At 35.4% G+C, this 22,379-nt stretch overlaps 1 protein-coding gene and 1 pseudogene across 2 annotated transcripts; both read right to left on the reverse strand.

The window, feature by feature from the left end:
- Positions 1 to 4,763: 4,763 nt before the first annotated feature.
- On the reverse strand, positions 4,764 to 12,121 carry LOC147515141 (protein VERNALIZATION 3-like; annotated as a pseudogene). Its single transcript, XR_015213376.1, has 4 exons — positions 11,659 to 12,121; positions 10,782 to 10,843; positions 9,892 to 9,932; positions 4,764 to 5,149 (listed from the first exon to the last, which is right to left on the reverse strand). The product of XR_015213376.1 is annotated as a protein VERNALIZATION 3-like (transcript).
- A 920-nt stretch (positions 12,122 to 13,041) lies between these two features.
- LOC147515142 (uncharacterized) lies at positions 13,042 to 13,470 on the reverse strand. The gene has a single exon (XM_086592807.1). It carries the CDS (start codon positions 13,468 to 13,470, stop codon positions 13,042 to 13,044), a length of 429 nt encoding a protein of 142 aa, XP_086448933.1.
- Between the last annotated feature and the right edge of the window lie 8,909 nt (positions 13,471 to 22,379).

The following is a 22,379-nucleotide window of genomic DNA, read 5'->3' on the forward strand; positions in this document are numbered from 1 at the left end:
AGGACTACATCCAACAACAGGAGAGTGGTCAGAGAACTTTCTTTTAAGAATCTTGCTGCTCCAGTTAGGCAATACCTGCAACCATTCTTGATTAACTAAAATTCTATCTATTTTTTGCAACATTCTTGCTGCCCCAAGCCTCTTATTGCAGTACGAGAATTCATAGCCCAAAATAGTAGAGTCCAAGAGAGCATTGTCATTTATGAATTTCACGAACTCATTCACAGCAACTCTGCAAGGAAGTCCCCCACCCTTTCTTCAGGCAATAATAATAATAATCTATATCTTAATATTAAAGCTCCCACAAGTGGTATTTTTCGAGCTCTATTAAAATTCCATGTTATCTCCTATTAAAACAGGAATTTCTCTCCTATTTGAAAAACGATAATTTTTTTTTTACAATGGAAAATCATTTCCTATTATAATGGGAATTCCTCTCATATTAAAACAAATTTTAACACTTCTAATTAAAGTGGGAATCATTCTCCTATTAAAATGGGAATTCCTCCCCTATTGAAAAGAGAAAATCTAGCATATCTAATTAAAACGGGAATTATTCTCCTATTAAAACAGGATCTCTCTTCCAATTGAAAAAACCGGTTTTTAAAATTTAATTAAAACTTCATTTAAAATAATTTATTAGAAAATTAAAACGAGTTAGCGACTAAAACGGTAGTCCTAATTTTCTAAAAAAAAATCTAAATATTTTCAAAAGAGCCGGTGCGTATGCACGGGCCTACAAACTAATAATAATAAGAAGAAGAAGAAATTTGACACGTAAACAAACTTATGGTCTTGATTGCAATTAGGTTAGATTAGGCAATTTTTCGTAGATAATATTACTAGCAGCCTCCAAAAAAAAGAGAGACTATTCCAAAATTTATAACCATATATCATGTCAAATATAAGTAGTCAAAAAGAACAATCAACAATTATTTAATTTGGTAATTACACCGGGTAGGAAGTTCATATTTTATTAAATTTTTGTTAAATTGTTTTGTATAGTTACCAGGAGGTCCCTCTAAAATAATTTGCCTAACCTAAAATTTTTAAGTGAATGAGCATGAATTTATTTATTATCACTCTTCCTTTGAACAATACTTGATTTCTCAAGCTAATTTACAGGCCACTGCACTTTATTATGGTCATCTTTATGAAATGTCTGTCTTGTAAAAGAACGCTTGCGAGGACGACGAGCAAAATAAGAAGGTAGTCGTTCATAGTCATCGTCTATATATACGAATCAAAAGAGAGTCGAGACTTTGGGCGGAAAATATTGAGGGAGGGGTATAAAAAATATGCGAGGAAATGTGCCCTGAGTGGACTTTGGACTTCGAAGCAAGAAAATAAAAATAAAAATAGGCAATGTCACAAAAATACGAGAAGTTGAGCAATTGAGAAGTGATTGTCATTTTTATGATATACCAATTCCGAAATAAAGGGGGCTACTAGGTATAGGTGTAGCACTAAGGAGGAATTCGATAAAGCCTTAGCAAAAATGGATGATGAAATAAATGTAATGACTGCACGAGTCTGATAGGAACCAAAACGCAAATGGTTGAACAAAAAAGGCAATGCTAGACATAGGGATGTCCAAACGGAAACCTGACCGATTTGAACTCGACTTTTCTGATTTTGAATGGGTATCGGGTTATCTGGGCCCGGACCGATTCTCCGTAGGTCGAGTTTGAAATTGGATATTTTGTTGAGAAGTGTGACCAAATCCTATTCTAATCCTATATTTTGGGTATCTTCTAGTTCGGGTTTCGAGTAGGATAAAATCCAGTATAAATGAAGAAAGAGGACAATAAGAAACCTCATTTGAAATATATATTTACATTTTATTTTTTCTTCAGCTATCCACCAATCTTTCAAACAAACTAAAGCTCCTAACGAACTTGGATGTAACTGTCACCTATACTTGGACATAATTCTTTTACATATTTTAAAAATAAATGAACTCAAAAGGAATTATAAATACATGAACACATATTAGATCACGTGTAATTGCCAAAAAAATTGGAAGTCCTGGCATAACTCTTTACATAATCCAATACATTAAATAACTCATCATTGTTGATATGAATAAGAGATCATAATCCAAATATTTATCTAACTCATCATTTTCTATGAGATTAGTAGTAGGCAATTGAAACTAGATTTGGGGTTTGGTTTCAGTCCCGGTTCAGTTTTGGGCTTTTTAGCCATTTTAACGGGTTTATGACTAAATTATTGGTTTGAGTTGGTTTGGATTTAGAGAGTGTGACCAAATTCTACCTTTTGTATTGGGTTCGGATTTTGTTAGATTTGGGTAGGATTCAATGCGGTGGTTTTTTCGGATTTTAGGCGGGTTTCGGGCAAGATGGAGATCCCTATATGAACAGAAGAGCGAAGAGAATGGTCCAATCCTCTATTGCTGGATATTTTCGACGATACTACTCATTCGCTATTACAATGTTTTGTTGTTCCAATATAGAAGAAAACGCGAGTTCTTTCCCATATGCAGTGATCCAACTTGATTAATTATCATTTTCCACTATATATGACTGTAACTTCCTTTCAAATTTCAATTGGTTAACAATATGCTAATTGCGGATAGTATTATGACAGGTCCACACGTGTAGATGAATGTCTGATGGGCGAAACTAAATAAAAATCAACGACCTTAAATAGCCACATTAATTATGTGAAACAGTCTTATTCAAATCCAGTCGTTTATTTTAGGCAGACCGTATCAAATGGTTCATATTAAAAGTCAGCGAAAACCTCACGACTAAGGGCAATTATATAGACAAAAGGTCTTACCAAACAGGCAAACATAGGCTATCATACCACATGGAAAGGTCTGCATAAGGGCAACTATGACAAAAACCCACGTTATTGGGCGTGGTTAAACTAAGTGGCCGGTTAATCAGGTATTGCTCGTAAACCGATTAGTTTTTACCCATTTTTTAATTTTTTCTCACCGAACCAATTTATCACCGAATTGACCGATTAATCGGCCGAGATGACCGATTTCTCGCTAAACCGAGAAAAAAAATTATTGAAAATATCGGTTTCCCATCCAAAAAAATATGTAAAATTAACGAATTAGATTCTTAAACCGTATTTAATAATAATAGAACCCAATCAATACACAAAGCTAAGAGTTTACTTATTTTCCCCTCCTTAACGAAAGTTAAATATACAATAAATCCAAAAATATGTAAAATTAACGAATTAGATTCTTAAACCGTATTTAATAATAATAGAACCCAATCAATACACAAAGCTAAAAGTTTACTTATTTTCCCCTCCTCAACGAAAGTTAAATATACAAATTATTGTATTATCTCTCTAATAAATATTATCGCTTCTCAATCCCCTTATTCCTTTAAATATTTAACGTAGTTTTTGTGTTTGACATATCTGTAGTACTCCAAAATTGAGGTAGTTAGATGTGATTATGAGAATTTGATATTTTTTGTTGTATCTTGGATCACTGTTTAGAAATATTTGGTATGATTATACTAATATATATTTTGAAAACATCAAATATATACATCCGATATAACTGATTAAATCACCGATTAACCGATTAATCGCATATCGCTCCTCGATCGATTAGTTTCGAAACCAATTTTAACTGCTTAGAGTTTTCAGTATTCAGTGGCGCTGAATTGTTAGTTTTCAGTATTCAACCTTTCAAAAAGTTGTTTGTTTTTTATTTGACTTCAGTGTTGAGTGCTAAAATCGGTTTTCAGCGTTCCACCACAATCTTCTCGCCGAATGCTGAATAATTCAAGTGTTGAACACAATGAAATCCTATACTACCCTTTTCTATTTCGACTTCAAGCGAAGAACTCATTCACCAAAAAAGAAAAGCAAAGAACTCAAGAATCCATATGTTTTTGTTACCTCGCATCAATTATTGACGAACCCATCCGGCCTCTTCATTTAACTTACACTTCTTAAATTTTTGTCTAGTGATTTGAGATGGAGTACGAGATTTTCGATCCAGAAAGAGAGATCGAGGGTTTTTAATTTGAGACGGTTTGTTTTGAAAAATAAGACTTTGATGTCTTACTTGACATCCTTATTCGATGCTCACTTTCAGTTATAGTGGCGCAACCTGACAACCATACATGTGAAAATATATTATACTTAAAATGTATTTTCTTATTTAAAATGTGAGTTTTTATTTTATAATATACTATATACTTAAAATTTTTATGTAAGAAAAAAAAAATTGTGACATTAATTATTGCTTCTATATATTACTATACATTTTTAACAATATTAGTTTTCACTATTTAGTCCAACTATTTATTTTCATTATTCAGAAACCAATTTTTTAAAATGTTGACAATAATATATTATTTTCAAACAAAATACAAAGATTATGTTAGTAAAAAGAAATTATAATTCCATTGGGTAAAATATGGTCCAAATAACTTATATTCAACATTCAGAACAAAAAAAAACAAACAAAGTTTTAGAGTTCAGCATTCAGATGGTAGACTTATTTAACATTAGCAATCAGTATTCAAAGGCTCGAAAAAACAAACAACCCCTCAAGCTTGCATAATATTCAGCAATTTTCCCATTCAACAAGTTGGTGAGACTAAACTCAATAGAATGACAATACTAACAGTCTAACACTCTCTTTAATTAGTCTTAACCATTATTTCTAAGTCTAACTAACACTCTCTTTAGTCTTTATAGTCATCTTTCTAACAATTATCATGAACACAAACAAAAGAGCATTACATTTTTGTACAACCTAAGAAAACGGAAATGCATAAGCCAACATAAGCAGTAATTAATGATATATTTATTTAATTAGCCAGACATATCACCACATATATTTGATTTTATCATTATATCACACCACGTCATAACTACTTTTACCAAGCTTTAGCCATCTATATTTCCATACACATACATATCAATTTCGTCGTCCTCCCGTACCCCTCTCCCTCTGACAGTTGAAAAAAGCTGCAGCAACAGGCAATCCGAGGTTATAAAGCTCAGCGAACTCTTTGGTGTTGAATTGTAGACGCCATCCCGAGCGTGAAACGGTTTCCTACCAAGTTGTCGAAACGAACAAAGACAAGTCGATGAATTCCAAGTGAAGGTCTTGGGCTCTCATAACCAACAATCTCTTGTCCTAATATCATAACCATGCATGTTGTAAAGATTAGACAAATAAAACAATTAATGCTTCCAAGTATGCCATCTATATTATTGTAGATCTTTTTATTAATCAATCAAAAAATTATTGGGGGTTCATACTAAAATTGATAAAATTGAAAGAAAATAAACCTGACAAGGTGGAAATTTGATGTTGGAACTTGGAAGTGCACATAGTAGGGCTGTTCTCGGTCCGGTTTTTACTAGAAATTGAACTGAATGTTCAGTTCAGTTTCAGTTCGATTGTTGGTTTGGGCTTTCTATTAAGCTTCAAATCGAAGCCTATATGAGCCTACTGATCACCAACCAAGTGAATTTTAATAAATATATTGAATACTATTGATGCCAATTTAGGTATGTTGACAAGTTATAACGTCAATCACAATAAGCAAATATTCAAGTGCTCAATAACATAAACCATTTAGCCCAAAAAAAAACTAGTAATAAAAAAAACTTTAAAATTTTTCTATATAAATCTAGCATCCAGTTTTGTTCGGTTTATATCGGTTAACCGAACCCGCAAACTGAAAACCAGTCCTAATCAGTTGGTTTTGTCTTTTGAGAACTGACAACCAAACCAAGAAAGTAAAAAACCATTAATTTCACCCAAACGGTTAGGTTCGGTTTTATCGGGTTTCCGTGTTTTTAACAGCCCTCACATAGAAAGGGCGAGGCTTGGCTGGCTATCCAGGACGAAGTGGAGTTATTTCAATGTCATTGACATGAAAACCACCAAAACTCTGACGGTCCACTTACATAAACCTATATTTTACTAAAGGTTCGAACTGTTCAATAACATTCAAGTTTCTCGCATAAAATTGTAGTAGACTTGACTACAGAATAAGTAATACTCACACACTTTCACATCAATTCATTAGAGTTGACAGAGGAGTGTTATTTTGTTCATAACTAGTATGTATAGCCTGTGCCCACGACACTATTTCAAATTAGGCCCAAAAGAACTCAACCAACCGAATGATAAAAGCCCAGCCTACAAAGCAGTTTTTATTGACCAAGTCAACAATGATCCAGTACTCTTTCAAATTAATATTTTAAACTGCATATATCCTATAAGACTTTGGATCTTCCATGTCATAACTTGTGAGAAATATTTGTAGCCACCAGATGGGCCCTACGGGCCCCACACAAAGTTTTTTTATTAGATAGATTACTAGCCTCACGTAATCAATTTTAGAACAAATATGTGGTGTGTAGACCTTGCCATACCACTTTTTGCATGAAAGTGGTGCCAACTTTCCTTAAATAAAATGGATGTTTCAATTACGTTTGTGTCCACAATTAAGTAGTTAACTACGATGGTATGCACTTGGAACTGTTGAAATATAAGGTGTAAAATTGGGACAAAAACTTCCAAACAACTCACAAAAAGTAAGATGTTGAAAAGTAAGATGACATTCTAACCACTTATAAAAGTCTTTGGTCTTAGTAACAGTATTTTTTGCATACGTCACAGGAGCAAATTTTTTATTTTACAATTTTTATTTTTTAAAATATTTTTAGTCTTTTGTAGGGGTATAACAGTACATTCGCCATTTGTTAAATTATTTTAACAAGAAATTGGTTCCGAGGCCCATTCATGTGTGAAAATCACTCAGAACCATTTTTTTTAAATCACTCTCAAAGACAATTTTCGAGTGAAAATAACCCTTAAGGACAAATAGCTAGCCCGGATTTGAAATTAATATCTTCCAATTTTACCTTTTCTGTTGTTTTGGTATGAACAATGATTGTTCGTACTTTATGTTGACGTATGAACAGCGATTGTTCATACCCAAATAGGTGAACATACTTCATACGCTATGTTGATACATAAACTAACAATGATTGTTCATAGTTCATGTTGAGGTATAAACAATGATTTTTCATACCCTACATATGTATGAACAATAATTGTTCATACTCCAATATGTGTTCTCACTGATCATACATTATGCTAAGGTATGAACTTATGAACAACAATTGTTCATATACCCTAATAGGTGTGAAAATTAATTGTTCATACTTCTTACTGACCACATGCACATTATGTTGAGGTATGATTGTTCATACCCCAATATGTATGAACAATGATTGTTTATAACTCATGTTGAGGTATAAAAAATCATTGTTTATACTCCAATAGGTGTTCCTACTGACCATACATTATGTCGAGGTATGAACTTAACGTTGATTGTTCATAGTCCAATAGGTGTTCCAACTGACCATACATTATGTTGAGATATGAACATTGATTGTTCATACCCCAAATAGGTATGAACAATGAGTGCTCTTATGAATAGTGATTGTTCATACTCATGTTGAGGTATGAACAATGATTGTTCATACGAATAGTGATTGTTCATACTTTAATAGGTGTGAAAATTATTTGTTCATATTTTTTACTGACCACACATTATGTTGAGGTATGGACAGTGATTGTTCATACTCTATATAGATATAAGCAATGATTGTTCATACTATATGCACCGGGTGGTTTCAGTTGGGTCGGGCCATTTATTATTTCGCATAAGGGGTATACTTAACCTTTCATCTACCTAAGCCATTTTTAATTTCGCGTCAAGAGTATACTTGACCTTTCATCTACCCCGTCTTTATGAGTGATTAAAAAAAAATTAGTTCTGAGAGTTATATTTTCTCCCGATTTGTCATGGAGAGTCAATCTCTGTTATTTTAAACATTAGTGGGTTCTACATGTTTGGATAAAATTGGACATAACGGTAATTATTACGAGATGGTTGATGGTTAAAGTTTTAAAAAAGCCAAAAGTGTGGCCATGTTATATTAGTGTAGCTTTACATTTTTGTCATTAAATTATAACGTTTATTATACAATAGTCTGTATGGACTAATGAAATATCTTTTACCTATAAAGAAAACTCCCCAAGCAACAGTGTTATTTCCATCAACCGGATTTTTCGCTTTCCAATTTTTGCCCTCGCTCATAATTTCCATTTACAATGCTATAATCTGATTTTATTTGTAATTTATTATATTTGATAAGGGTAAATGTGTAAATGTAATATTCAAGTCTAACTAGATTGGTCAACAATTTCGGCTGGGCTGGAATTTGATGGGCTTTTTATTACTGGGCTTCGGTTGCAATTTGGTTGGGCTTATTTTGAGTAGACTTCGGTTGCAATTTTTTTAAAATCAATCTTGCCACATGGACTGGGCTTTTGTTGGGTTTGCTTTCGTGGCTTGGTTAATTGAACAACTCTCAATTTCACGCTCTTTTAAAATGTGGAAATTATTTCATTTTTTTTTTATCTCGACAAATTTAACACATTTAGTCTAAATTAGTGGGTTAGTGTGATCTCTTTATATCTAGAGCAACAAATCGGGTCAGGAATTAAATTTTTTATGATCGATTCAAATTTGAATTTTGGAATCGGGATTTTTTTTATTAACCCGATTGATTTCGGTTTCGGATAGGCAACATAAAATAAGTGCGAAAAAAACAGGCGTATTGGTTGCAATTTGGTTAGGCTTATTTTGACTGGGATTCGGTTGCAATTTTTTTAAAAATCAACATTGCCACATGGACTGGGCTTTTGGTGGGCTTGCTTTCATGGTTTGGTTAATTGGGCAGCTCTCAATTTCACGCTCATAGAGCATGCCCAAAATGCTAGTATATATAAGATGTAAAGTTAGGTTCCGTCCGGCAGTGGAAATAGAAGGATGCCATTTCTTCTAATACTAGGGGTGGAATATAGTGAAAGTGACCATGAGGACTTCCCTAAACCTAGGAATGTTATGGAACCAACTAAATAAATAAGAGACACTACTATTTTAAATTGGAAACTAGCTTATTAACATTTTTTAGCAAAAAGAAAAATAACAAAAAAAACACAAAACACACCAATTATTGTGGATTGTGGACACGCTCAACTGTAGTTTTGGATTTCGGAATTGCGGGAATTCTGAAAGCTCTCAAAACTGGAATTTTGGTCAGAATTGCCGTAATTTCAACATATTCCTACCAAAATTTGAAATTTATATATTTTGACACTATATTATTACTTTATACCATTTTTTTTTTCAAAAATTAAAATATTTGATCGACTTTCAAGATTCCCTTTGAAAATCATGAACATTGCACTCAACTTCAAACATGTGCAACCAAGCAAGCCCAATTTTTCCATATCGACCGATATATCGGCCTCCCCAAAAATCGATATATATATATATATCAGTCTATATCGGGATATGTCGGAGATATCAATCTTTTAAAAAAACAATCAAAATATCGTATATACATTATATATCAAAAATATCAGTCAATAGTAAAAAAAAATCGATCAAACAATCAAAAAGTCAAGCCAAGTCAACCGATATATATATATATATAGCAAATATCAGAAATATCACGACATATAATGGTATATCGGAAAATCCGATATATATTGGCTTAAAAAATATTGAATATCCAACTTCGAAATATCAAACATATCTATATCGGGTACCTCAAAAACTAATATATATCGTTGATATATCGATATTTCAACTGATATTTTCAGCCTTGGAACCAAATACAATTTATGTATTTGCAACTTTTCAAGGATATGTTACCCATAATGAATACACCCTCAAAACATTACCATTCTACAAAAAAAATTATTTCTTAACTGTTCACTATAATGTTACAAATTAAATTTGGGTTGATTTGCAATTTTTTATGGTGAAATGATACTAGTCTTACCATAAGTGGCACCAGTTGTCCCAGGAATATCCGTCACCAACCTAAAATCCAATGTAGGAGTAGATAGTTAGATTCTATAAGTAATATAAGTAATGGAACCGAATCCCGAACTATAATCCCCGTCTTCTAAGATGAGCCAATTGGGATTTCTTCTACTAAATGGAAAATTAGAGTCTCTCTTCCCCCAAATACATTAAAAAAAAAACATAGATTGATTGTGTATTTTTTTTCCCGTGTATTTGGGGATCCTAATTTCTCATTTAGTGCAAAAAAATCCTAACCGGCTCATTTATGGTTTTTTTTATTTACTTATTTACTTTTTCTAAGAAAGAGTATTTTCGGTTATGTCTCATCTTTAAGGGAAAAAAAAACATGACATAAGTTGGTTTCAATTCTCGTCAAATATGACACTAGTTATCAATCTACAAAGTAAATTGACTTAAAAAATGCTAAGGAGCCTTGTACTATATGGAGAAAAACTAAAAGTAGGATAGATATCGTGGATATATACATGGCCCGGGAAAAAGAAAATGAGTATAGGGCATGTAGCCATGTACCGGTATAAAGTATAAACAACCTAACAATCCTAACATACATATGGGCTATGGGCCTATGGCACAGATATTTTCCTTTTCTTTAACATATTTTGGACCCTGATTCCGATATGAAGTTGAGAGATCCTTGTAGATATTTATGGGTCACATGTGAAGTTTGCAGTGACCCACGCCATGGAAGTACGTGTACTATATATACATCTATCTCAAGTTAACTTAGGCACAGGGTAATCATCTAACAAGTGACTATATATTCTGCTAGGAAGAATTAAGGGAGAGAGATCGACAGAGTGTGTCCCTACGTAGTACTGTAGACGAGGGTTGACGTTAAATTACCAGTGCAAATATTCCCTCTGGTTTGGATCACTAGGGCTGGGAGCATCAGGGTCGACCAACACCTGCCAACTCAACTATGTTAATCATTCACTAATTATATATGAAAAAACAAAAAAACAGACTTAGCTGCAGTACATAGACGTCATGATCATATTGACTGCAACAGCCAAGACTAAAAAAAATAATAAAAATAAAAGTACATACCACGACCATTGATAGCGTGGTCGGCTAGCTGTTACTAGTCGGTCATAGGATAAGTCGTGGTAGATCAGATGAAGAAAACTACTCCTTAATGGGAAACAAGATCTAGAGGGACGACTACAGTGTGACCTTTATGGTAAGTAACATAAATAATGTTTTTGAACAAAGGGATATATAGTTTTAAATCCCTCATTTTATTAAAAACATTGGGTGGACCTATAGTAGGTCTAACAGATGCTGTAGCCCCTTTGTCATGTGAAGTCGTGGTCCCGCCCCTGTAGATAGGACTGAGGTGTTCAAGATACCATACAATCTAAAGTATATAGTGTAATCTAATCATGTAGAATCATCAATAAATGCTATTACCTATACATTTCAGTCCCTTGCTACTTAGAAAACGTTTTGAGTTACGACATCTAGGATATAAATTTATATTTTTTAAAATTTTCTAACCGATCAAGCGCTGTTTGAAAACACTATATATAATTGCAGAAATCTTCCTACATAAACTAAAGTGGGAATTTGAATATATATGATATAGGTTGAATTTCCTCCAGAAAACTTCTGGTAGGGTCGATCTTTAAATTAGAATGAGTGTGGACATCACTGGACAGTGTGGTGTGGTCCCTGGTGGCATGCATGATCAAATATATAAGAGCAGTTAAGAAAAACTTACCAAGGTGTAGAAGGTTCTTAAGTCATCCCCTCCAATCTCAACTCTAGGTTGATTAACAAGAACTGAGGGCCTGAATTCACAACCATTGGTGACTTCCCTAGTACCATACGAAATCGTAAGTTGTACAGACCTTATGAAAGGGTCCAAGACATCCCCAACAACACGACCAACAACCAATGGATTCCTTTCTCTAGGCATAGTAGAGAGAGTAGTGATTATTTTAATTTTTTGGGATAATGAGAGAGTAACGTAGTGATGAAGGAAGGGCAATATTCCTATAATTATCGCAATACTATGGCGTGTACGTGATAGTTGCCTGGTTGGGCAAGAAATGGAGAAGTGCTATATATAGGGCAGCAGGCCGGGAAGCATCCATTTCTTTTGAATGAAACAAATCAACAATGATCGATATTAACTGGAATCTACTTTTTCTCCTAAACTAGCCTATACTATATGGTGTATCAGGTTTCCCAATGTTCTTTTAAAGGCAAGTGGGTCCAATATATTCCTTTTTTTTTTGCTAGGTAAGAATGAATATATATAAATATAAAAAGGTTACATGGTATAGGGAAGAGGCCTTCCCTGATTCAAGCTCTCATGCACTCTCTATTTCCTACAGAAGGAACCAGTACAGTCACTCATTAGAATCTAAAAAACACTCCATAAGGCATTTCCCATTTCTTAACCCAGTCGGGCTTACCATCGAACGCTTGAGCATTTGTATTTGTAAGTCTAGCTCCAACTTTAGAAAGTGCATCTGCTGTAGTGTTTCCTTCTCTCCATATGTGAGTGATTTTGAAATGCTGAAGTTGTCGTAGACAATTTGTCCATCTTGGTGCTATGTCCCATGGTAGAAAGTTAGATCCAAAGGCCCTAATGGCAGCCGCCGAATCCGATTCCCAGACTAACTGCCATCCTCGAGTGATAGAAAGTTCTACTCTTTCAAGAATGGCTAGACATTCAGCTCTATAATTGTTATCTACTCCAAATTAAAGGACCTCCAATATGTGAGCTTGAACCCACCTTCATGATCTCTGTAACTTACCCCTAATCCAGCTGGACCTGGGTTGCCCAAAGCAGCTCCATTAGTGTTAATCTTGACCGTGCCTAGTTCAGGAGGTTGCCAAATGCCTTGTTTGATATTAGGTGTTGGGTAAGGTCTCAAAGAAACATTCCAAGCGGCACCCACAAATTTATCTCTTTCATTGTTAAATGAAAAGGCCTTTGACAAGAATGCAGTAGTATAGACTTGATATCTGATCGAGGCTTTACACATGTTCATGTCCCTTGGCTTCCTTCAAAATGGATACTATTTCTCAATTTCCACAAAGATACCAAAGTACTAGCAATTGCCGAGTGCGAAAAATGTTTCAATCTTGGACTCTAAAGTCTTGCAACTCTAATAGCTTCAGTAAAGTTATTGAAGTTCATAGAAATCTGAAATCTGCTTGTAGTCCAATGCCATAAAGCTCTGGAGAATGAACATTCCCAGAGTATATATTGAAGGTTTTCCACTTCAAACTTACATAATCTGCATGAAGAATTAAGATGAACACCCTTTTTTTGAACCATACTATCAGTTGCCGCACAATTCTGAATGAGCTTCCAAGCATTTGCCACTAGTCTCGGGTGAATATGGGAGTTCCAGATACTTTTTGCCCAGCCAATTGGGTTGGCTTTCCTTCTTATGGAGTCGAAGGCAGATTTACAAGTGAATCTACCTTGAGTGTCCGGAGACCAGACCATATAATCTTCTTGTTCAGAGGCTCCTTTATGAACATTATCAATACTCAGACCAGCTGCATCTAACATATTTTGTAAAATAGGAGAAATGGACCAATTGTCGTTAACTAGGATAGAGTTAACCTTTGCATTAAAGCCCTTCAGTTGCGGGAGAGTGAGTTCAAGAGATGATTGAAGTGAGGGCAAACTGAGCCAGTTATCTCTGATGAGATCAGCTTTAGCGCCATTACCAATCACCCATTGGCTCCTAGATTTTACTTCTAGGAGGGCTTCGCGAACACCAGGTTAGATTGAGGATAGTTTGTAGTATTGACTAGTATCTCCATCTCTAGAGAAGTATTTCAGCTTCATGAATGTTGCAAAATCATCCACTTCAGCTAGAATTCTCCATGCAAGTTTCATTAGCATAGAAGAATTAATATCTCTTAATCTTCTAATGCCAAGGCCTCCTTCGTTGAGTGGTTTGCACACTTTCTCCCAACTAATTGTTGTAGCCCTTGACCTTGATGGATCACAAGTCCATAAGAAGTTTCTCAGAGTTCTCTCTGCTTCTATAATGATAGAAGATGGCCATTTGTAAATGGACATATTGTACACAGGGATACTATTAAGGACAGATTTAATAAGGATTACTCTGCCTTGAAACGACATCATAGACCCTTTCCAGCTAGTCAGTTTCTTCTTGATTCTATCCAGGACTGGGGCTACCAGCGATCTTGTGACTCTCTTTTGGTCCAAGGGAACTCCCAAATACTTTTCAGGCAAGGTCCCTTCACCAATACCAAATTCATATATCACTTTATCCTTCCTTCTTTGAGTGAAGCCTCCCATAAAGATTTTGCTTTTTGTCTTGTTCAAAGCCTGGCCGGAGGCTAGATGATAGACTTCAAGAAGGTTAAAAAGAAGTCTCAAACATCGAATGTCACCATTTAAGAAGAGAATAATATCATATGCAAATAAGAGGTGAGATGGAGTTGCAAAACCTCTAACAAAAGTAAGAGGTTTAATCTTGTTATGCTGAGTTAAAAAGTGCAAACATCTGCTAAGAACATCTTCTGCTATAGCAAAGAGTAATGGGGACAAATGGTCACCCTGTTTGAGACCTCTTTGTATGGGAAAAAAACCAATGGGACCACTGTTAACAAGAATAGAAATTCAAGAAGATTTCATAATTGCATGAAGCTATTTTAACCAAATATGGGAGAAGCCCAACCTAGAGAGAACCTCAAAGAGAAATTCCCAACTCATAGAGTCATAAACTTGGGAAATATCAATTTTAATAGCCACATTACCTCCATGTCTTTTGATGTGTAACTCATTAAAAAGTTCAGAGGCAAGACCAATGGTTGACTGAGAGCATCGAGAAGGTACGAATCCCACTTGTCTTTTAGAAATGATCTTAGAGGCAATCTCATTAAGCCTAAGCTGCATGATCTTGGTGATAGCTTTCATAAGAAAATTCCCCATACAAATGGGTTTATATTGGCTGAGCTTTTTTGCACCTTTTTCTTTAGGAATGAGGGTGATAAAGTTGGCATTAAGACCCCCCTGGAACAGCAACTTGAGTGAAGAAGGACTGTATGGCAATACACACATCTTACTTAACAATACTCCAGCAGTTGTGAAAAAAAATGACCCTGAAAGCCATCAGGTCCGGGAGAGCTATTGGAGTCCATACTGAATATAGCATGTTGTATTTCCATGTAGTCCGGAATTCTACACAAATTGTAGTTCTCATCCTCATAAATTAGCTTTGGAAACAAATCCATGTTGAGGATCTTGATGAGTAAGAACATGTCTGAACTTGGCTTCATAGAATTGCACAATGGGATCCTGGATTTATGCTTGATTAGTCATTGTGACACCCTCTTCACCTTGAAGTCTAGTGATAAAGGATGCCCCTTGTCTAATCTTGTACATATTGTATTCAGAGTTTCTATCACCCTCAACATCATTTTTTATTATACTTTTCTACTTCCACAAAGAAGCTCTATTGTTTCTTGCATCATCGACCAACCATTTTTTATGTACAACTTGAGAAATCACGTCTTCATCTTCATTATCCACATTTACTTCAGCAAAAATCTGAGCATTCAAAAGTTCATGTTGAGCCTTTCGAATACTCACGTCCAGATGACCAAAAATATCAATGTTCCATGTCTTTAGAACACCCTTCAGTCTTAATAGTTTCTTAATAACTCGTATAAGTGGTGGAGCAACCATTTCTTGAGACCAGCTTTCTCTAACTACCTCCATAAAAGTAGGGTGAGAGATCCATGCCTTTTAAAATCTGAATGTAATATTTGGAGGTTTAGGGACATGAGCATGTAGCCCTAGCAAGGGAGAATGATCTGACGCCTGCTTAGCACATGCTTTGTATCTCCAACCGGCAAATTTAAGATTCCATAGATCATTATAAAAAATTATGTTCAATTTCGCTAAAACTCTACTTGTACCCCTCCTGTTGTTGTACCAAGTAAAAGTTAATCCTTCATAGTTGCTCTCAATCAGGTTACAAGAGTTGACAAAATTATGAAATTCTGTCATAGAAGTTCCATTCGGAAGAAGAGCTCCTTTCTTTTCCTTATATCTTAGAACTGCATTGAAGTCCCCAGTAATGAGCCACGAGACTATGCCATTGAAAATCTTTAACTCGTCCCACAGAATTCTTCTATGAACCAGAGAACAATTTGCATGTACTAAGGAGATAAAGCAGTTCTCAACAGAAATAGTAATATGTTGATCAGAAGTATAAAGTAAAGAAACATTAACTCCTTTTTTACACAAGATCCATAAGTTACTAGTTCTACTCATTCTAGCATTGTGTATAATAGAATTCTCATAATAATCTATACCACAACTAGATAAATAACCCTATTGAGGTGAGATTAGTGGTTCAGCAATACACAGTAAATCTGGGACATGAGACCTGGTGAGGTCTCTCAATCTATCAATAGCATTAAGTTTTCTAAGATCTCTAACATTCTAATAAATTATCTTCATTTATATGTTGAGGGGGTAGAGTGCACCTGATTTTGTGATCTAGTCTAGAGGGGAGGACCCGTAGGATTCTTATGCCCCTTTGACTTTTGCTTCTTCTTTCCTTTGGAATTCTGGCCAGTGTTAGGATTCATAGTAATGTCCTTCCAAGCAGCTTGAAAAAACTCCTGAGATTGTGAACTCTCACTGTCTTCCTCGACCATAGCAATAGCCTCAAAGTTGTTTCTAACCTCCAGCGGAGTAGTAGGTATTATGATCATGTTTGCATCCATTATGGACACAATCTGGTTCTCAACTTCTTTTAGCGTATGGACACCAGCATCAACATCTGGTTCAACCCCCTGAATCCCTGTTGGCTCAGAGTTTACATTCTCTTGTACTTGGCTAACCTCGACTTGAGCAGCCTCAGTAGGCCCATGCAGTACAATTTCAAGTATACCTTCAGGAGATATCTCACATGCACCTTGTTCACTTCTATGCCCTATGGCTTCAACCACTTCAATACAGGGAAGAATCTCAGCACTTGTTTTAACAACCAATTCCTTACTAGGCAAAACATTTTTATGCACATCCATTACTTGTTCAGTTACTATAGCTTCTGCAACCACCACGCTATTACCACCTTCAGTTTCGACTGGAATGGCATTTTCCTCGTAATCACCTTGCTTGTCAGCTTGATTTTCACTAGGAACTACCTCTAAGTTTTCTGTGTTTTCAGTTGAAATACACAGAGCAACTCCATTCTCTTTACTACCAGAAGAACTTGCACCATTTGTGTTTTTCCTTCTCCACCTTTTCCTATGGTTCTTACTCATGATAGACAAATCAACATCTACTACCACATTGGACGTTAATGCTTCCTTGTCAACATTCTGAACCACAGGTGACTTCTCTTTATGAGCGTTTGATGCCTTATCTCTCTCCAAATCACTCTTCAGGAATTTGCATCGAGCCACTGAATGCCCAACCCCTTTGCAATGGTTGCAAAATTCAAGAGTTTTTCCCAGTTTAACAGTTTGCCAGAAGCCTACTCCATGCTTATTAGATTCTACCCATATTTTGTTGGGAACCGGCTTTGACAGATCCAAATCAACATATACACTGGCATAGTAGCCTAGTTCTCGTTTAGCAGTAGTTTCATCTACATGAATTGGCATGTCAATAGCATTTCCAAGAGCCAACAAGTTTCTCACTTCCCAGTACTCCAGACTAAGACCTGGAAATCTAACACATACTGCAGCATGGGATTGAGTTTCCTTCTCTGTGGAAAAGTTTGGCGTCCATTTAACTAACCTCAAGATTTGTTTGCAAAGATCTAGGAGCCTTGATCCCAAATCTTCTGAAAATCTTCAACTTTGTCAAACCTAAACATGACATGACCTCTTCCCAGTGGTGTTACTTGAACAAAACCAACTGGTTTCCAATGAAGGCGAACCAAAGTCCTTATACGATCCAAATCAACTTTGTTCATATCTAATCTGCCAACAAGGGACTGAGAACAAAACTCTATCCCATTGTCAACTTCCTCTTCAATAAGTGAAATAGTAGGAAACTCACCTTGCCTTCTTGGAATCGGCAGCAAAGAAGTGTCTATATTCCTTCCATATTTTGGTTTTAGCACCGCTACATAGGATTTGGAAGGTCTCACATCTGTTACCACCTCCATTTCTGGAACAGTGACCATCAGTGATTGAGTTTGTGGTTCCTTGAGGTTCAAGAAATCCCATGGACAAAAAGGCGTGGCTTTCTCCATAAGGACTTCTTTAAAGGAATGGATCTCCTGCAGAGGAGCCCCGGATGCCTCAGTCAACAGCTAAAAGAGCAGTTAACCCATTTAAAATTGAAAGTTTTCCCTCTAGAAACAGGGAAGGGGGGAAGCTTATCCACAATTAGAGCTAAAAACGAAAATAACAAGGATAAAGACTGAAATGCCCCTAGACACTTAGGGAATTACTATAAATGCAGAGCAACCCCTCGATTATGTTTCTTTTTCCCAATGGCTAGAATATAGAGTAAGCTTGCCCATCTTTACAAGACCTCGGATTTGTGGATTATCTGAAAACCTTGTACGTTTGAGAATCATGAAATGCCCACACCCCCCCACGACTGACGACAATTCACTATTCACTTACGGTACCAACACGTACTGCATCACCACTAAACATTATCCTTCACCATTTTTCTTTTAGCTGTAATCACTTCCGTCATCAACTACCTTAACCATCAATAACCAATCATAGATCACAAAACTTTGAGGCTACAATAGAGTTAGGGGTGTGCACGGGTCGGGTTTGGGTCTAAAATTGACAACCGAACCAAACCGACTGTGTTATAAGAACCGAACTAAACTAATTTCCAGCCGAACTGAAGTGACTGGGTTACGGTTTAACCGATCCGAATCGACCAGTTTTAACATATTTTTAAATTAAATCAATTAAATATATATATTCAAATATATATTATATATAGCGGGTCGGTTTGGGTCGGGTTTGGGACTAAATTGATAACCGAACCAACCCTATCGATTTTCAAATATACTTAACCGAACCAAAACGACTCATAAATATAACCGACCCAAAACCGACCGGTTCAGTTTGGTTTGATCGGTTTTGTCAGTTCAGCCAATTTTATGCACACCCCTAAATAGAGTAAGTGGTACAGTATATATATTAAAGGGGTGTGGTATTGGCACCCCACTTTATGGGATTGGCACCCTTTTGGTAAAAAACAAAATAATAATGGTTATTCCTTATATGCCTTTTTACACCCCACATGCTTAATAGTTCTACGACATCGGGCTACCGCGAGATCCCATATCCTACGGCAGGCAGTTACCGCGAGATTGCACAATCCACAACATCAGGTTGCCGCGAGATCCCATATCCCACGGCAGAGAGTTGCCGCGGAACATTTTTTTTTTGTATTTTTTGTTTTTTTTTTTCACTTCAAATTTTGCGTATTGAACACACACGACATATGGATACCCCATTTTATTCGTTAAAGTTTCTTTATACACTCCAAGAACAACACCAAAACCATGATAAAATAAATGTACAATCGAGGCATAATTTTGCTATCTCGTGGCAAATATTTTCATATGCTATAAGAAAAACTTGTGATCAAATTAATGAATTTTTTTTTTATAATTAACACAAGCAAAGACTCTATTTTAGTGAATACAACTATCTCGCGGCAACTTACTTTTTTTACGGTGGCTATTAAAAAAAATTTAAAAGAAAAAAAGACCCACGACAACCACCTTCTGTGGGATATGGGATCTCGCTGCAACCCAATGATGTCGTGGATTGTGCGATCTCGTGGCAACTTTTTACCGTGATTGATTTTTTATGTGATTAATAGAGGGTGCCAATACCTTTGAATTGGTCAAAGGTGTGTCAATTCCATAAAGTGGGGTGTCAATATTGCAACCCTATATTAAATTGGAATAAACCTATGTCAATCACCCTTTGGGGCTCATGTTAAACAAATTAAAGGTTCAAATTCAACAAGAAAAACTTAACATGGTAAGGTAATTAGGGCTGTCAATGAATCGTTACTATTTCTAATCGGAACTAAAATTTCATACCATTAGCCCATTATTTGTTTGGTTCCTATCGGTTATTGGATAATCCGAATTCATTGACAACCATAGTGGGCATCTACATTTCTAAAATCTGGAATGAAGAAATATCAATATTTGTAAATGTTAATATACTGCTTGATTTATAATTCTGCAAAGAGATCCAAGTTTTATTTGAGAATTAAAGAGAAACTTGTAAGCAATTAGGTAAAATAAGACAAATCACTAAGCACGTCGAAATTGTAATATTGCATATATGCTTTATAAAACTATCTAAATTGGATTATTGAACAACATACACATGTTGACATATATGAGCCTCTAATATATGAATAGAATTGACCCCAAAGACTAGGTGAGGTCCCACCTATGTCCCCAAGACTCTCACATAATATATTAATAAAATTAACCTGACCTTTACATAAGTTAGAGCTTATGGAAAATTGACAATTTAACAACACGGTCACAGTATGTACACACAGTTAGAGTGTCACAAACAAAACATATGGTCCATAAAGATATAAAGTTGGTTTAGCTTTTGGAATTTGAAGAATTCTTGAACTACGACTACTAGTTCAAATGTTCAATAGACTTGGACGATTCATTTAAGAAAGAATCTTGGCATGTCCTTTTTCTTTTTCCGGGGATGAGGCTTTGGGTTATTGGGTTGGCCGATCCCAAGAATGTATTCTACTATGTGGCCTTTGAAAACACCCACTCACATAATAGTTACATCATTTGAAGGGAAAACAACGGCCATGTCTCATGCAAAAGTGTGGGCAGCCAATAACATTCAAGATTTCTTATGGTCATGAACTATACATATCTACATCCAATAATTCTTGGAATATTACTCTTTCTTCTTTACTAGTGCATCTTCATGGTTTTAATTGAGTTTAACTCAATCATATCTTATGACTAAAAAGTAAAAACTTTATCAAACAATGCAAGTTATTATCTATTACTTATTTGGTACAACTCATTCGGTATTGTTCTCTTTCACGGGGACCCTCTTTAAGGCATTTTTATGCTCCTTAGCTTACCTTGCATCCAGGTGCACAGATACTTTTATTACTCATTTTAGATAAATCTTATCCCTTACTTCCAATCTAGGGCTTGTTTGTTATGGAGGAAATGCTAGGGAAAGGAAAGGAAAAGAGGTGTGGTCCACCTTTTCTGTAGTTTTTTAGTTGTTATTTGTTTCCCCATGGAAAGGAAAGTTTGCTGTCTGTGTGGAAACAAAATTAGGGAAATGGAAACGATTTTGAGTCCATGCTCCAGACCTAAATTTTTTAAGGAAAAGAAACCAAAAAAAAAAAAAAAGGGTTTTTTAGACATACCCCCTCCCTTTTAACGCTTGATGCCGGTCAACTAGATTTGACTCTCACCGTTAGTACAAGTTTTCTATTTTCTTCCAATAAAAAATATAAGTAATAATCTAAAACTCCCATGATGAAATACCGAATATGCCCTCAATGATTTCTATTTCGTATGCAATTTGCTATTTAAAATCAAGTCTTTCTATTCTACTATTTAACAAGCATGAACCGATGAACGCACTCAACGAGTGTTTAAAGTTTTAATTCATGTATTTGATGGCCATTGAGGGCATATTCGGCATTTCATCATAGGAGTTTTAGATTATTATTATTATTTTATTAGAAGAAAATATAAACCTGGACTAATGATCAATGAGAGTCAAACCTAATTAACCGACATCAAGCATTAAAATTGGGGGGGGGGGAGGGTCTAAGGAAAATTAGAGTGGGGGGTTATGTCTAATTCCCAATTATAAATTGGGGATATGTCTAAAAAACCCAAAATAGAGAACCGAAAGAAAAAACCAAGGAGAAAGGAGCAGCTCCCTTCTTCATCTTCCTTATTTGTCTTCATCACTTCTCCTCATCTCCAATTTGTATATGGTAAGGACGTCTCTCTCTCTCTCTCTCTCTCATTGCTTTTTTGTTTTGTTTTATTATTATGATCGAAATTATATATGTTCATGATCGAAATTTTTTCTTCAAAAAAAAAAAAAAAAAATTGGTTTTTAGTGTGTTTGGTTGAAAGTAATTGATTGTATTACTAGTGGCTGATTGATTTCTAGAGTCTTATTACAAGAAGATTAAGGAGTTTGTGATATTTTTTTGATATTTCATTTCAATTGTTTCCTTTTAGATTAGGGCATGCTTGATAAGTTTTCCCGCAAGCTGGGCAAATATGGAAGAGGGAAAACATTTTCCCATTATATAATTTGCCAGCAAATTACCAGCAGGAAAATAACTATTTGCCGCTGCTTGTTTCGTCGAGAGGCAAATGTTGGCAAATGTCATTTGCCAAGTTTGCCGGTGCTTGATAACCCAAAAGTAATTTGCTGGCAAATTCGGAAAATATTTTTAAC

The sequence above is a fragment of the Coptis chinensis genome, chromosome 2 (assembly GCF_015680905.1).
Source record: "Coptis chinensis isolate HL-2020 chromosome 2, ASM1568090v1, whole genome shotgun sequence".
Taxonomy (NCBI): Eukaryota; Viridiplantae; Streptophyta; class Magnoliopsida; order Ranunculales; family Ranunculaceae; genus Coptis; species Coptis chinensis.

Coding starts and splice junctions, on each gene's coding strand:
- LOC147515142 (XM_086592807.1), bottom strand. CDS start 13,470: ATGTTAGATGCAGCTGGTCTGAGTATTGATAATGTTCATAAAGGAGCC.